Here is an 18086-nt window from a genome sequence, read left to right as displayed (position 1 = left end):
ACTTGTTGGCTGCTTTTCCTTCACTCTGCGGTACAACTCATCCCAAACCATCTCAATTGGGTTGAAGTTGGGTGATTGTGGAGGCCAGGTCATCTGATGCAGCACTCCAACACTCTCCTTGGTCAAATAGCCCTTACACAGCCTGGAGGTGTGTTTTGGGTCATTGTCCTTTTGGAAAACAAATGATAGTTCCACTAAGCGCCAACCAGATAGGATGGCGTATCGCTGCAGAATGCTGTGGTAGCCATACTGGTTAAGTGTGCCTTAAATTCTAAATAAATCACTGACAGTGTCACCAGCAAAGCACCATCACACCTCCTCCTCCGTGCTTCATGGTGGGAACCACACGTGTGGAGATCATATGTTCACCTACTCTGCGTCTCACAAAGACACGGTGGTTGTAACCCATAATCTCAAATGTGGACTCATCAGACCAAAGGACAGATTTCCACCGGTCTAATGTCCATTGCTCGTGTTTCTTGGCCCAAGCAAGTCTCTTCTTCTTATTAGTGTCCTTTAGTAGTGGCTTCTTTGCAGCAATTTGACCACGAAGGCCTGATTCACACTGTCTCCTCTGAACAGTTGATGTTGATATGTCTGTTACTTGAAGTCTGGGAAGCATTTATTTGGGCTGCAATTTCTGAGGCTGGTAATTCTAATGAACTTATCCTCTGCAGCAGAGGTAACTCTGGGTCTTCCTTTCCTGTGGCGGTCCTCAAGAGAGCCAGTTTCATCATAGCGCTTTATGGTTTTTGCGACTGCATTTGAAGAAACTTCTTGACATTTTCCGGACTGACTGACCTTCATGTCTTGATGTAATGATGGACTGTTTATTTGATATTGCCAGAATATGGACTTGATCTTTTACCAAATAGGGCTAGCTTCTGTATACCATTCCTACCTTGTCACAACACAACTGACTGGCTCAAAAGCATTAAGAAGGAAAGAAATTCCACAAATTAACAAAGCACACCTGTTAATTGAAATGCATTCCAGGTGACTACCTCATGAAGCTGGTTGAGAGAATGCCAAGAGTGTGCAAAGCTGTCATTGAGGCAAAGGGTGGCTACTTTGAAGAATCACAAATATAAAATATACTTTTGGTTTGTTTAACACTTTTTTTTTTGTTTACTACATGATTCCATATGTGTTATTTCATAGTTGTGATGTCTTCACTATTATTCTACAATGTAGAAAATATTTAAAAAATAAAGAAAACCCCTTGATGAGTAGGTGTGTCCAAACGTTTGACTGATACTGTATATAATTGCCCATAATTGTGCCCTGACTGTCCAAAACTGACTAGAGCTGAGCTGACATTGACCCCAACCGCCCCAGCCTGCTTGGTCAAAAGGTCATAGCTGTTGTCACCACCAATCATTAAAGGAAATTAAATGACCTTTTTCCCAGGAGGGAGTTCACTGTCAGTCATTTCAATTCTAGTCAGTTTTGGACATCGATAGCTAGTACCCCTGTCCTCCACACACACTCTTTCCATGGTGCTGATTCATCTGACCCCACCTGATACCCCATGGCAGCCACCCGTGGGGCTCCCTCCCTCTCCTGCCTGTCTGCGCCCCTATCACCTTTCTACACCTTTACCTGGTCTCTCCCATTACCCGCTCTATCAATACTATCTGCCAATCATTCAGCGAGGCAGGAAGATTCACCGTTTTGAGGCAACCTTGAGTGCCCTCCACCACCGGGCTGCCCAGCGCTCGTGTGTAACCCAGACGACCTTCCTGAAACTCTGCCTTTGCAGTGTTTCTGTATGAGGCCCTCTTTTACCTCGGTCAAATTGCTGAGCTACGACCCCCCCCCTCCTAGATCCTAGATAAGTACTCCCTACTCCAAATCGCTTTATAATTATACTAAAGTCTGATTGCCCTAAAGCTGGTACAGTATTTCGGATAACTTATGCCCATTCCCTAGAAGTTAATGGCAAATAGGAATGATAATTGAGTAACAGGCTCAATGTTTAAAAAATAATAATAATAATCTCCTCCTACCGTTTCATTCCTTAGCTAGATAAATAGCAACTGTCTTTTTAACTTTTTACAGAGAAGACCGTTAAGGTCAGATACAGTACAGCAAAACGACTCGCTGGAGTTATTAGACAGAAAGTCTTTGTGTCAGCACCTCTGCAGCCATTAATATTCAGGTAGCAAGGCTCTCGACTAAGTGGACTGTCACAAACTGGGTTGAGATGCAAGCCCGTCTTGATTAGGCTGTCTAGGTTTGGCAGTGCCCCACTGCCGCTGTAAATTGAACTTATTTCTAACGCCTCCTATTTCTAACGCTTTCCACCAGGTAGGCACACACACTCAAACACACACTCTCACCAGCAGCAGCCTCCCGCACAGTATGTCCTTAGCCCCAGCCACCGAGGTGGAGTAAGGGGCCCACTGCTAGACCAGGGGTTGCCAACCGGTTGATCGCAAGCTACCAGTAGCTCGCAGCCCACCTATGAGTAGCTTGCCAAACAATTCTTAATTAAAGAACATGCCATTTTCAAGTGTTGCATCGCAAACTGTCATAAATACATCTCACAAGTATCCGACAACGCATATCTGATCAACGCAACATTGACATTATCACACCCATAGTAAGCCACTATTTGCTTAAAAACAAAAGATCTGCCAGTTCATTTCCAGCAATATTTCCCCGGTCTTTCTGTGTGGTGCGCGCGTTTGTTTATCACTCCGTGTGTAGCCAGCCAGTTGATGTGATAACGGTCTCGTGGGTTGACAGAAATACTTTCCCCAAAATCTTCTCAATTAAATGTTGCAAAAAACTGCAAAAAAGGCTTGTCTGGCAGAAGTATATCATGAATATAATTTGTACTTATATTAGTTATTTTCAAAGTTTGCCATGAAATGAGCAGCAGCAGTAAAGAACCATCGCTAGACCGGAACATAAGATTGCATGTTCCTCGCTCGCTAGACGCGCAATTAAAGGGCCAGATGTGCAATTGAATCGGAATTACTCTCAAAATCAACATTTTGTTCGTTTTTTCACCAAAACAAAAACCATAAGGTCTTCTGATGTAATTTAAGCATTGACATAGACTCAGAACATCAAATTTCATTGTTTCTCAATGAACAATTGTAAATAAACCTAAAACCCGAGAAAATATAATTGGGGGATATATAAAACAGAATTTGGGAGAAAAAAAATCACAGATTTTATATGGCCCCACTTAGTTGTCTATTAACTATTTTTTTAACCAGGTATATTGACAGAAAGCATAGTGCACTACTTTCTCTTGTACACTAAGGACCCGGGGAAGAATTGCAGGGGAGATGAGAATAATGTGTCTATGTGAAAGCAAGAAAAAAATGAGTAGCTCCCGACATGTTTTATTTTTTTTTTAAAGTAGCTCTCATGCTAGAAAAGGATTGGAGACACCTGGGCTAGACAGTGGTATTGAGTATTGATAGGTAAAGCTGTTTTTCTCTCACTACCTGGAACAGGGTTGGGAGTTGGGACATCAATCTTTATCTGACAGTGTTATTGTGGCTTTGATGGTACTCTGTCCTTCTATTCCTTTTTATTTTTTTGCTCTCTGTCCATCTTTCTCACTGTGTTGCACTCTTTCTTTCTCTTCCTTTCTTTTGCGCTCTCTCGCTTTCTCTCAACCCTCCACAGAGGTACATTTTTGCCAAAACTATAAGGTATTGAATGATTTGTTGAAGACAATGAATGACTTGTGGCATGACAGATTCTGCATCTTGTCATCTAATGGAATGTGAATGAGTGATGATTATTCAGAAACTATTCACACTGCTTGACGTTTTCTACATTTTTTGTTTGTTACAGCCTGGATAAAACATTTATTAAATTGTTATTTTTTTTGTCACTGGCCTACACATAATGTCAGTGGAATGATGTTTTTCAAAATTTTTACAAATTAATAAAAAATGAAAAGCTGAAATGTCTTGAGTCCAATAAGTATTCAACCACTTTGTTATGGTATGCCTAAATATGTTTGGGAGTAAAACATTTGCTTAACAAGTCACTTAATAAGTTGCATGGACTCACTGTGTGCAATAATAGTGTTTTAATGTGATTTTTGAATGATTAGCACATCTCGGTACCCCACACATACAATTATCTGTAAGGGCCCTCAGTCGACAGTGAATTTCAAACACAGATTCAACCACAAAGTCCAGGAAGGTGTTCCAGTTCCTCGCCAAGACTGATACCTAGTGGTAAGAAATTGCAGACATTGAATATCCCTTTGAGCATGTTGAAGTTATTAACTACACTTTGGATGGTTTATCAATACACCCAGTCACTACAAAGATACAGGCGTCCTTCCTAACTCAGTTGCCAGAGAGGAAGGAAACCGCTCAGGGATTTCACCGTGAGGCCAATGGTGACTTTAAAACAGTTACAGAGTTTAATGGCTGTGATATGAGAACTGAGGATGGATCAACAACATTGTAGCTGCTCCACAATACTATTCTAATTGACAGAGTGAAAAGAAGGAAGCCAGTACAGAATACAAATATTCCAAAACATGCATTCTGTTTGCAACAAGGCGCTAAAGTAATACTGCCAAAAATGTGGCAAAGCAATTCACTTTTTTGTCCTGAATACAAAGTGTTATGTTTGAAGCAAATCCAATACAGCACATTGCTGAGTACCACTCTCAATATTTTCAAGCATGGTGGTGAATACATCATGTTGTGTTTATGCTTGTAAACGTTAAAGACTCTGGAGTTTTTTCAGGGGGGAAAAAGGCAAAACGAATGGAGGCAGGCAAAAACCTAGAGGAATACTTGGTTCAATCTGCTTTCCAACAGACACTGGGAGATTAATTCACTGTTCAGCAGGACAGTAACCTGAAACACAAGGACAAATCTACACTGGAGTTGCTTACCAAAAGGACAGTGAATGTTCCTGAGTGACTGAGTTACAGTTTTGACTTAAATCTGCTTGAAAATCTATGGCAAGACCTGAAAATGGTTGTCGAGCAATGATCAACCAATTTGACAGTGCTTGAAGAATTTTGAAAAGAGTAATGGGAAAATGTTGCACAATCCAGGTGTGGAAAGCACTTAGAGGCTTACCCAGACTCAGCTGTAATCGCTGCCAAAGGTGATTCTAACATGCATTGCCTCATGGGGTTGAATATTTATGTAAACAAGATATGTTAGTGTTTTATTTATTTTTACACGTTAGCATTTTTCTTCCACTTTGACATTAGAGTTTTTTTGTGTAGATTCTTGTAAAAAAAAGTACAATTAAATCAATTTTAACCCCACTTTGTAACACAGCAAAATTTGGAAAATAAATGTATAAAAAATAATGTACTTTTTACTCCATTCATTTTCCCTGACACCCAAAAATACTCATTACATTTTGACAAGAAAATGGTTCAATTGACGCACTTATCAAGCAAGAGGTCATCCCTACTGTCTCTGATTTGGCGGACTCACTAAACACAAATGCTTTGCCTGTAAATTATGTTGGAGTATGCCCCTGGCTATCGGTAATAAAAAATCAATTAAAAATGGTGGTGTCTGGTTTGTATATTTGAGCAATTCCATTTACTTTTCATAATTAAGTATATTTAAAACCAAATACTTTTACTCAAGTGTAGTATTTTACTGGATTACTTTTACTTGAGTCATTTTCTATTTAGGTGTCTTTACTTTTACTCAAGTATGACAATTGAGTACTTTTTCCACCACTGATTTTCTCTCCCTATTGTGCTTTTCTCTCTCTCTCTCTCTCACCCCCACTCTCTCTCACTCTCTCACATACACACTCACACCTCTCTAACTTTTCTCCCTCCCTCTCTCTCTCAGCCTGTCCATCTAGCCCAGAGCAGTTTCCTGGTGGAAGCCTTTGGCAAGTCTTTCATCCTGGACTTGGAGCTGAACCAGTGAGTTGACACACTGCTCTGACCATCACTAGCATTCTATACAATACAGGATTGTGTTCAATTCAGCTTTCTATTTGGGACATTTTTCATTCAATTAATGAATAAAAACAATGTCGCCTCTGTGGATTTGGCTGAATACAAAAAAAAAAGGAATTTAACCCAACCCCGTTACAATCCATCTAGGGTTTCTTCACTAGAATGGAATGTCTAAAACATTGTAGATGGTAACATTTTGAGGCTCATAGACTAAAGCTAAATCACGGCATATACTCTCCTCCTCCTCCTCACCAACACATTGGACACATTATTCTAATGGATTGTGGTCATGTAGCGCTCCTCACTAGCTCTCAAAGCGTCTTCACATGGCGTAGAGATAACTGGGCCCATCCTTCCACCACCCCCTTTCTACTCAATGCCTCCATCAATCCAATTGGATTTGTATAGTGCTTTTAACAAATGTGTTTTGTATGCGCTTGTCTCTTGTAATGATTATGCCTGTATGGGAAATGCCATTGCTCGCTCTCTCTCTCTCTCTCCCTCTCTCATTTTTCCCCCCCAGCAATCTCCTGTCTTCGGATTATGTGGAGCGGCACTTTGACAACGAAGGGAGGCCATCTCAAAACATGGTAGAACTTGTTTTCGTCCATCCGTCCATCCACTAGGGTGTAGACATGAAGGTTGGCTGATGAGTGTCTAGTATGACCATCAAACGCACACCTAAAGCATTCAAAGATGACTTAATAGTGGCTTATAAGTGTGCTATAACACAACACAGCAAAGATTATGACGCAGGACTAATGATGTGCTGCTCGTTGGCATAGACTTTATAAATGCGTCACACTGATTGTCATTATAATGCTCTATGACCCTTGAGTAGAAAGTGCAATTATGAAGCATTATGTCACTGTACATTATAAGTGATTATGATTATACTTGTAATGCATTACGACTATTGGTATATGGAATTATGAGCCTATACCAGTCTTTATGTGTGTCTATAACTATGCTTATATGTATTATTACGCCTGTGTGTGTGTGTGTGTGTCAGAGGACTTCTTTGGAGGACTGAGAGGTGTCTTGTTCCTGCAGACATGAATAGCTAGTACTGCGGTGCGGAAGTTGAATGAAATTGGAGAGATGCAATTACGCCGGTCGTTTTGCAAGGTCACTGTCTAACCCCTTTTAAGGTGCCCTAGATGGACTTAACCGAGAAATTATTCGCGGCTAGAAAGTGCAACGTCATGTACTTGTTTAGTTCTTATTTGGTCTAATCTTAATTTCTCCGTTTGTCCTGTCGTTTTGTCCTCGAGTGTGATGGTAAATAAAAACAGTTTGAGAAACACTTGAGTAGCTTTCTGCCATCTTGGAATTGGCACTTTCCCCTCCTATTTTGTCCACCTCTCTCCCTTAGTTGAGACTTGGTAGCAGTATTTGATAGGGCTGTAACAAAACAGGGCTGTTTTATTCTAGTTTGTCAGTACCAATTAGCATCCTTCATTCTCATTGGCTGTGTCCTTGGATAGGTGTGGCATCTCATTCAACTCCTCCCTTAATGGGGTGTCCCCTCCTCTCTTCTGTTCACGAACAAACAAGCTGTTCTGCAAAGCCAGCAGTGCTGCTGAGTTGCCCTTCATTCAGATATTAGCTACATTTCCACCTCGTTGATCATGCAATGGCAAGTGCATCGCAGGCTCTAGAACAAGAAGTTCCAGGCTGTATCACAACCGGCCGTGATTGGGAGTCCCATAGGGCAGTGCACATTTTGCCCAGTGTCGTTAGGGTTTGGCCGAGGTAGTCGGTCATTGTAAATAAGAATTTGTTCTTAACTGACTTGCCTAGTCAAATAATAAATAAACAAAAACTATTAAATGAGTGAGTGTGTGCATTTCTACTGAGCGTGTCCTCCGCAGAGTCGCCCTCTCCTCAGGGTTCCAGACTGTGACCTTTTAGTTCCATTTTGCGACTATTTGACTTGGCTGTGCGGGTAAACATTTTAGCTGGTTGTATCGGTGCGAGCTGCACCTTCTACATGGTCACCTCACTCAAACCTTCCATTTTTGGGGCTGCTAAAACCATGATTTGGTCAAACAGTAAAATGCGTTATCCTCATGATTCCTGTATTTTACGTGTCTGCCCTGCTGCTGTGCCTGTTTCGGTGGGCCTGCTGATGTGCCTGTTTCAGTGGGCCTGCTGATGTGCCTGTTTCGGTGGGCCTGCTGATGTGCCTTTTTCGGTGGGCCTGCTGATGTGCCTTTTTCGGTGGGCCTGCTGATGTGCCTATTTCGGTGGGCCTGCTGATGTGCCTGTTTCGGTGGGCCTGCTGATGTGCCTGTTTCGGTGGGCCTGCTGATGTGCCTGTTTCGGTGGGCCTGCTGATGTGCCTGTTTCGGTGGGCCTGCTGATGTGCCTGTTTCGGTGGACCTGCTGAGCCACTCGCCTCTCCGGGAGAAAGAAATGCGTTTTGATTGTAAAACATTTCAAAATGCAATTGCATTTTACCTACAAACAATTCCATGTTTGTAGGTCAAATATTTATTTCTCAATATTGAGCTCAGTAGCAACTATTTTACAAACAAGATATTTGATATGGCTTTGAGATACATTTCCATTTTTTATTAGGACATTTACTGTTAGATTTGTACATGGCTACTAGCAGTGGGTATTATATTTAGATTTGGCGATCAAGACGATGTGTGTTGAGTTTTTCTCTTCCTCAAGTGGTGAATTAGCCCCAAATGAATTAGCCTATGATATAAGTGTACAAGAAAATTTGAAATAACATTCTGAAGCCTTATTTTCGACAGTAAAATATAACAACAATGGCCTACTTGTCAAACCAACATTCATGACAATCACTGGATTAGGTTGCACATCAAAGTATTGAATCATGTGGAAATATGCATTCCTGCATGTTAGACGAAACAGATTATTTCTTGAATAGCATCTCAGTAGTCCATTATACCTGAATGACTTGAATGATCCTCCCCTTCATCCTGCCTCTCCTCTGAAAGTGTGTGTGTGCGTATGCGTGTATGTGTCCAGCCTCTCCTCCTCTGGAAGGACACTCAATCCACCTCGTTCACTAATGGCCGCGGTAGAGTGTGAGCCAATCTGATTTCCTCCACTTACCCTTGTAATCCTGCCCTTTTATTTATTTATTTATTTGTTTATTTATCTCAGTCCCGTGCTAAGTGCTCTGACTGGGCTTCCTTTCTAATTGGTATTGAATGGCCCCAGGGTCTCACCCACTAAAGACACAGGAGAAATTAAGCTAACGCTAAGCTAGAGTTTTTTATGGCTAGCTCATGCTAAACCGCTACCAATGATACTTTTAACTAAGCCAAGATGGGACATATGGTCCTTTTTACAGTGGAAACCATAGAAGCACAGTTGGCAGGACAAGGAACAACATGGGCAGAGCCAAGCAAGAGCTAACGTGATCCTATTTGTGCATTTTATCATGTATTTGCTCATTCCTGTCAGTGAACGCCTACTCTCTGAAGTGTGCATGTGCAAGCCAAGAACTCTAACTTCCATTGCAATACCTCTGAACAAAGCCCGTTTTTAAAAACTTTTAAAGGGTCAAATCTGCAAAACTTATTGCTCTCTGTTCATAACCGATTTTAGTTTTGGGAACAGAACTGTATTAAGATCAAAAGTTTCATCTGTGAGAAAATGTGCGGAATGTTGGCTCAGTTCCATCTTGCGCCATCTTCTGCCTGCGCACGCACACACGCTGAACCTCATATCATCACCATATTTGGTGGTGAGTGGAAGCCCCCACTGAATGCTTCAGGTTTTTACTGCTTGCACGTTAAACCGCTACAGGAGAGAAATTAAGCTAAGCTAAGGTTCATTATGGCTAGCTCGCACGCTAAGCCACGACAAGAGATAAATTAAGCTAAGCTAAGGTTCATTATGGCTAGCTCGCACGCTAGGCCACGACAAGAGATAAATTAAGCTAAGCTAAGGTTCATTATAGCTAGCTCGCACGCTAAGCCACGGCAAGAGATAAATTAAGCTAAGCTACACTAAGGGTCATTATGGCTAGCTCATATAAAATCCTGCCTTCATTCTGGAAAAAGAACTGGACGGTTGCATGTTGCTGGAAAGGGATCGACCATGTTGCTTGTGTGTTTCAGACCAGTGCAGGTTAAGGAAAGAGCAGAGGAGAGGAGGCCGCTGTAGTCTATTGAGACGCAGCGTTGGTCTGTCTGGTTGGTTGGATACAGTTGGAGTAAAGTTTGACCAAGCGGGGAAAAAACACTAGCCCCGGGTTGTTGCTTGAACGGTCTAAATAGTTATAGTTCGCTTCACTTGAATGCAGCTTTTCTTCTGTTGTTTAGCGTGTGAGACGACAGTGGGCTCAGATGACAGTGGTGCATAACTTATTGGTGTTCATTACACTGACTGAGTGACACGCACACACACGCACAGACAGACACGGATGTTTTCCTATTCTAATACACACACACACCACACACACGCACACACACGCATAGACAGACAGACACGGATGTTTTCCTAGTCTAATACACACACACACACACACACACACACACACACACACACACACACACACATCTGATTCTCAACCACACCTGTCTGGTGATGAAATATAGTCTCTGCTGTCCTTCACGCATCATTAGCCACTGTAGGTGTAGGTTCTCTCTTCTGATTTATAGTAGTTACTGATACAGCTTTGTTGACCAAGCAGCTCATTCAGACCCACTCTTGGGGGGTGTTGCTTCACATTTAATCAGTGGTGTTGATTGCATTTTCGTCGTTGGTTAGCTCACTCTATTTCATTGACTTGTGCCTTTGTTTCTTTAACTTGGGAGGGAAAAGTAGAATTAATGCTGAGTGAATGGTTGTGTGTGTTTACAGGGAGGGGAACACTGTTATTACCACGGGCGACTGAGGGGGGTACCAGGCTCGTGGGTTGCTCTCTCTACCTGCCATGGATTACGGTGAGTCGAGGCTATACCCACCCTCTGCCCATTCCATGCCTCACTGTTTTGTCTCTATCTGCAAACCCTACCAGAGTTCCCATTTTGTTACTACAAACTCTACTCTTGCTTTCTCTCTCTCTCTCTCTCCAGTGGGATGTTTTCCGATGGGAACTTCTCCTATGGGATCGAGCCTGTTCTCAATACCGGTGGGGAGGTGAGTATGAGTAAGGGAAGAGGATGGAGGGGTGGGATACCCTTAGATGAAAAATGGGGAGCTGCCGGTGGATTCGTCTCGGAAGTGTCTCCAGCCCACTGCTCAGTAGAGAGACCGCGTGTTCTTTCTCTCTCTCTCTCTCTCTCTCTCGCTCTCTCTCGCTGCATCGGACTCTTTCAACTCTCTTTCCCTCTCCGTTGTTTACCTCTTTCTCTCTCCCTCTCTCACTCACTGGCAGCACAGACAGCGATACTCCATCTGTGCTGTGCAGTGCCAAAAGTATTGCATTGATACACAGTCCCATGGTGTGTGTGTGAGAGAGAGAGAGAACTAATTAACTATACTAAGACTGGAATTCAATAAAATGCACCGTAGCAATGTTTGTGCAGGTGTCGTCCTTTACAAGCTACTGCCTGCACGCGCACGTCTTATTCTGAAACCTGGAAGCCTATAGTAAGTTTGGAAGTGCTCGTGGACTTTTCAACTACCCCCCCCCCCCCCCCCCCCCCCAAAAGAACGTTCTGACTATGTTTGTCCATGGGGGGAAAAACGAGTTGCTGTGTAAAAGCGAAGGACACAATGTGGGCTTGATGGAATTGACAGCTGAATCTATTTGTCTTATTCTTTTATCTCTTCCCGTGTATCTCCAAGACCATTCGGTGCGGACTCGTTGGTCTATCTATCTATGGCTTTAACCTCTGTCCCGTCTGTCTCCTTCTATTCAGGATGAACTATAACCCCCTGTTTGCCATTCAAGCCAAAGCCATTTTATACAGTGCCTTGCGAAAGTATTCGGCCCCCTTGAACTTTGCGACCTTTTGCCACATTTCAGGCTTCAAACATAAAGATATAAAACTGTCTTTTTTTGTGAAGAATCAACAACAAGTGGGACACAGTCATGAAGTGGAACGACATTTATTGGATATTTCAAACACTTTTAACAAATCAAAAACTGAAAAATTGGGCGTGCAAAATTATTCAGCCCCCTTAAGTTAATACTTTGTAGCGCCACCTTTTGCTGCGATTACAGCTATAAGTCGCTTGGGGTATGTCTCTATCATTTTTGCACATCGAGAGACTGACATTCCTGAATCCCATTCCTCCTTGCAAAACAGCTCGAGCTCAGTGTGGTTGGATGGAGAGCATTTTTGAACAGCAGTTTTCAGTTCTTTCCACAGATTCTCGATTGGATTCAGGTCTGGACTTTGACTTGGCCATTCTAACACCTGGATATGTTTATTTTTGAACCATTCCATTGTAGATTTTGCTTTATGTTTTGGATCATTGTCTTGTTGGAAGACAAATCTCCGTCCCAGTCTCAGGACTTTTGCAGACTCCATCAGGTTTTCTTCCAGAATGGTCCTGTATTTGGCTCCATCCATCTTCCCATCAATTTTAACCATCTTCCCTGTCCCTGCTGAAGAAAAGCAGGCCCAAACCATGATGCTGCCACCACCATGTTTGACAGTGGGGATGGTGTGTTCAGGGTGATGGGCTGTGTTGCTTTTACATGCTTTTTTGCATTGTTGCCAAAAAGTTCAATTTTGGTTTCATCTGACCAGAGCACCTTCTTCCACATGTTTGGTGTGTCTCCCAGGTGGCTTGTGGCAAACTTTAAACGACACTTTTTATGGATATCTTTAAGAAATGGCTTTCTTCTTGCCACTCTTCCATAAAGGCCAGATTTGTGCAATATACGACTGATTGTTGTCCTATGGACAGAGTCTCCCACCTCAGCTGTAGATCTCTGCAGTTCATCCAGAGTGATCATGGGCCTCTTGGCTGCATCTCTGATCAGTCTTCTCCTTGTATGAGCTGAAAGTTTAGAGGGACGGCCAGGTCTTGGTAGATTTGCAATGGTCTGATACTCCTTCCATTTCAATATTATCGCTTGCACAGTGCCCCTTGGGATGTTTAAAGCTTGGGAAATATTTTTGTATTCAAATCCAGCTTTAAACTTCTTCACAACAGTATCTCGGACCTGCCTGGCGTGTTCCTTGTTCTTCATGATGCTCTCTGCGCTTTTAACGGACCTCTGAGACTATCACAGTGCAGGTGCATTTATACGGAGACTTGATTAAACACAGGTGGATTGTATTTATCATCATTAGTCATTTAGGTCAACATTGGATCATTCAGAGATCCTCACTGAACTTCTGGAGAGAGTTTGCTGCACTGAAAGTAAAGGGGCTGAATAATTTTGCACGCCCAATTTTTCAGTTTTTGATTTGTTAAAAAAGTTTGAAATATCCAATAAACGTCGTTCCACTTCATGATTGTGTCCCACTTGTTGTTGATTCTTCACAAAAAAATACAGTTTTATATCTTTATGTTTGAAGCCTGAAATGTGGCAAAAGGTCGCAAAGTTCAAGGGGGCCGAATACTTTCGCAAGGCACTGTATATACCCATACAGTATACGGTTCTGGTCCCAGCCATACATTACGAAACCCCACAGAGGACACCATCCTTGATGTCTGTAGACAAATAAGCCATACACTTGGCTCTAACATGATTATGCACTGTGTGTGTATAGTTCATCCCAGAGCCATTTAGTTCAAACGTGAGTAGTGGGGGAAAATACATTCACTCCCAGCCTTGGATGTTAGGGGCAAGCAGCACCAGTATAGGATGATATAATATGTCAACCGACGTGATATTAGGGCTTTGTCCCAGACTCCACAACATTGTGGACCTCTCCTTTTGAGAGATCCGTTTCGGCTGCGAAACAGAGTGGGAGGAGAGCGGAAAAGTGAGTGTGGAAGAAAAGGAGAGAAAAGCGAGGGGGAGGATAGAAGAGGCTGAAGGCTATTCCATTAGGACGACAGGCAATCGAGGTACGGTACACAGCTCCATTACATGGACTGGAACGATAGATCGATGTGGCCTCTCCCTCCTGAATATCAGATGGCCCCCCACCCCCCCACCCCTTTTCCCCAGATGGGTCATTTTCATGAAGTATTCAGCTCCTCTGCTCAAGTTAGACTCTCCATGCAGCCATGAAATGCTCGATGATGCCATCCTGAAAGCCCAGCAATGGATCAATTATGCATAATGGCGCTTTGCTCTCTTTATTACGAATGCGCTATGTGACCGAAAGTATGTGGACACCTGCTTGTCGACCGTCTCATTCTGAAATCATGGACATTAATATGGAGTTGGTCCCCCGTTTGCTGCTATATCAGCCTCCACTCTTCTGGGAAGGCTTTCCACCAGACATTGCTACGGGGGACTTCCATTCAGCCACAAGAGCATTAGTGAGGTCTGATGTTGGGCGATGAGGCCTGGCTCGCAGTCGGCGTTCCAATTCATCCAAAAGTTGTTCGATGGGGTTGAGGTCAGGGCCAGTCAAGTTCTTCCACACTGATCTCGACAAACCATTTCTGTATGGACCTCGCTTGGTGCACGGGGGCTTTGTCATGCTGAAACAAGAAAGGGACTTCCCTAAACTGTTACCACAAAGTTGGAAGCACAGAATCTCTAGCATGACATTGTATGCTGTAGCATTAAGATTTCCCTTCACTGGAACTAAGGGGCCTAGCCCAAACCATGAAATTCAGCCCCAGACCATTATTCCTCCTCCACCAAACTTTAGAGTTGGCACTATGCATTGGGTCAGGTAGCGTTCTCCTGGCATCCGCCAAACCCAGATTCGTCTCTCGGACTGCCAGATGGTGAAGCGTGAGAGAAGGCTTTTCCGCTGCTCCAGAGTCCAACGGCGACGAGCTTTACACCAATCCAACCGACACTTAACATTGCACATGGTGATCTTAGGCTTGTGTCCGCTTGCTCGGACATGGAAACCCATTTCATGAAGCGCCCGACGAACAATTATTGTGCTGACGTTGCTTCCAGAGGCAGTTTGGAACTCGGTAGCGAGTGTCGTAACTGAAGACAGACTATATGTATGGGCCTCGACACTCGGCGGTCTCGAGTGCTGGACAGGGTGGCAAAAAGAGAGAGGGGGGGGGGGGGGTGATCAGTCAATAACAGTTATAGCACTTAACCATTGTCAACCAATATGTCATAAGAATGGTGGGTACTAACCTTTTCTGTATTCACAACTGTAATTGGTTCTAACTCTGTTGTGGCTCTGTGTGTACTACTGTAGAAGCAGAATGATCACGTGGTGTATCGAATGGCTGACCTGGACCTGCTACTGTCACTACAATGTCCAGGTAAAAACCTTTAGCTGACCTTTAATAACCCATCTGACCTCTGTGTCCGTCATCCCCTACCTTTTGCCTGTGTCTTTTTGGGGGTGCATGTCAATAGTCTAAATTGGAGTTTTCTCCTCGCCGCCTCCTTTCCTCTTGTCTCCAGTTCTAAAGCCTTAAAATACTCTGTCTCTGTGTTAGTTTTTGCTCTGCCATAAGCTCCCCTGCTTCACTCACCTTTCCACCCGGCCTCCCTCCACCACACTGTCTGCAGGATATTGATTTCCTCTGTGGATCATTTGACAAAAATGGACATGGCTTCATTGAGAGAAGGGACTGGTGGGTGTGCACTGCTCATATCACCTCTTCTCCCTCCTACCCTGTTCTCTCTCTCTCTCTCTCCTCTCATCCTCTTCTCTCTCCCCTTCCACACTCCTACCCATTTCCCCCCTCCCTTTCTCTTTTTCCCCTCCTTCACAGGTTGCTCATTGAACAGCAGTGACACTGAAGGGAACTCTGTAAATGACAGTGACCCTGCTGGTGATGATGGTATCTTGTCGGAGCCGGAGGAGCCCGTCTTCACAGAGGAAGGGTTGAGCCGTTCAAAGAGACAGGTGAGGAACTGATGTCCTGATAAGCTGGCACACACATACACTCATGCATGTGCGAACACTATATACACACACACACACACACACACACCTGTAAACACCCACGGTTGCCACACACACAAATCTACAGTGTTGCCAAATACACACTGCTTGCAGAGACACTAACTAAAACTGAGAACAAGCCAATAATGTAACGCGACACAATGACACAACACAGTCAATGTTTTACAATGCAACACATTTAATCTCACACGGAACACAATCAATTTATTATCTTTATGTGCTCACAAATATCCCTTGCGTATTGGCTGATGTGTAGCAAGAGTAGAATGCCCGAGTAACCAGAGCCAGCCACCGTTATATCACTTTCAGACACAGCGATTTAATAGCAGATGAATCGAGGCTGAAATCAAAGTGTGGCTGCCCTTCTCAAGGACAAGAACTTGGGCTATAGAGTTTCATCTGCAGTAGCTGCAGTACATTCCAGTAGGGTTAGTAAAGGTATGTGTTCTCGACTGAGGTGAATACGGTTGCATCTGAAATGGTACTTTATTCCATATGCAGTGACCAGGGCCCGGTTTCCGAAAAGAATGTTAAGGCTAGGTCCATCTTTAGAAACTTCGTAGGAGCATGGTTAAATCCCGAGACCATCTTGTTAACGCTGAACTTGAAAACACTCATCATCTAACGCCTGCCTCAGACCACTCGCAAGAACAGCTAAGTGCGTCGTCAGATGCTGTTTTTTTTTCTCCCCCTCCCGCGTCACTTCACACCGGGGAGATCACTTGGATTGTCGGTCTCTCTTTGACCGCCGACAGGCTTCAGAACGACGCTGACTACAAAATACAACGTTGCCATTGTCTTTGCAGTTGACGTATAAAAAGATGCTCCCAATGAAAACCACGATGACTGCAATGAAGTGTACATGCTGTAGGCTATAGGCCTATTTCAATCATATTGAAATACATGTCATGTCATTTGTATCTTAGTTTGTACATAATGTTTCTGCAACCGTATCTCACGGCAGAAAAGAGCTCCTGGATATCAGGACAGCGATCACTCACCTCGGATTAGACAAAGAGCTTCTGGATATCAGGACAGAGATCACTCACCTCGGATTAGACAAAGAGCTTCTGGATATCAGGACAGAGATCACTCACCTCGGATTAGACAAAGAGCTTCTGGATATCAGGACAGCGATCACTCACCTCGGATTAGACAAAGAGCTTCTGGATATCAGGACAGAGATCACTCACAGAGATCACTCACCTTTCTCCCCCTCCCGCGTCACTTCACACCGGGGAGATCACTTGGATTGTCGGTCTCTCTTTGACCGCCGACAGGCTTCAGAACGACGCTGACTACAAAATACAACGTTGCCATTGTCTTTGCAGTTGACGTATAAAAAGATGCTCCCAATGAAAACCACGATGACTGCAATGAAGTGTACATGCTGTAGGCTATAGGCCTATTTCAATCATATTGAAATACATGTCATGTCATTTGTATCTTAGTTTGTACATAATGTTTCTGCAACCGTATCTCACGGCAGAAAAGAGCTCCTGGATATCAGGACAGCGATCACTCACCTCGGATTAGACAAAGAGCTTCTGGATATCAGGACAGAGATCACTCACCTCGGCTTAGACAAAGAGCTTCTGGATATCAGGACAGCGATCACTCACCTCGGATTAGACAAAGAGCTTCTGGATATCAGGACAGAGATCACTCACCTCGGATTAGACAAAGAGCTCCTGGATATCAGGACAGAGATCACTCACCTCGGATTAGACAAAGAGCTTCTGGATATCAGGACAGAGATCACTCACCTCGGATTAGACAAAGAGCTTCTGGATATCAGGACGGAGATCACTCACCTCGGATTAGACAAAGAGCTCCTGGATATCGGTCTGTGCATATTTGTAAACAACAGCTGGTGCACGAAATCTGAGGAAGTCTCTAGATTTTGCTCGCTTGAAGTAGAGTATTTTGTGATAAATTGCAGTCCACACTACTTGCCTAGAGAGTTCTCAGCTATACTTTCCGTGGCTGTTTATTTACCACCACAAACAGATGCTGGCACTAAGACCACACTCAGTCAGCTGTATAAGGAAATAAGCAAACAGGAAACCACTCACCCAGAGGCGGCGCTCCTAGTGGCCGGAGACTTTAATGCAGGGAAACTTAAATCAGTTCCACCAAATCTCTATCAACATGTTAAATGTGCAACCAGAGGGAAAAAAAATTCTAGATCACCTGTA

The 18086-nt window shown here is 43.5% G+C and overlaps 1 protein-coding gene across 2 annotated transcripts in view; it reads left to right on the top strand.

The window, feature by feature from the left end:
• Positions 1 to 18086, top strand: part of adam11 (ADAM metallopeptidase domain 11) — a 54492-nt gene that overhangs the window by 6995 nt on the left and 29411 nt on the right. For both annotated transcript variants that reach the window (XM_036946550.1, XM_036946549.1), the window contains exons 3-8: positions 5817 to 5893; positions 6453 to 6519; positions 10781 to 10863; positions 10996 to 11059; positions 15169 to 15235; positions 15695 to 15828. In XM_036946550.1, coding sequence (XP_036802445.1) covers positions 5817 to 5893; positions 6453 to 6519; positions 10781 to 10863; positions 10996 to 11059; positions 15169 to 15235; positions 15695 to 15828 — 492 coding nt within the window. The remainder of the gene's footprint in view (positions 1 to 5816; positions 5894 to 6452; positions 6520 to 10780; positions 10864 to 10995; positions 11060 to 15168; positions 15236 to 15694; positions 15829 to 18086) is intronic.

The sequence above is a fragment of the Oncorhynchus mykiss genome, chromosome 16 (genome assembly GCF_013265735.2).
Source record: "Oncorhynchus mykiss isolate Arlee chromosome 16, USDA_OmykA_1.1, whole genome shotgun sequence".
NCBI classification, from domain to species: Eukaryota; Metazoa; Chordata; class Actinopteri; order Salmoniformes; family Salmonidae; genus Oncorhynchus; species Oncorhynchus mykiss.
Note: the sequence above shows the minus strand (reverse complement) of the source record. Positions and strands in the feature narration are given on the sequence as shown.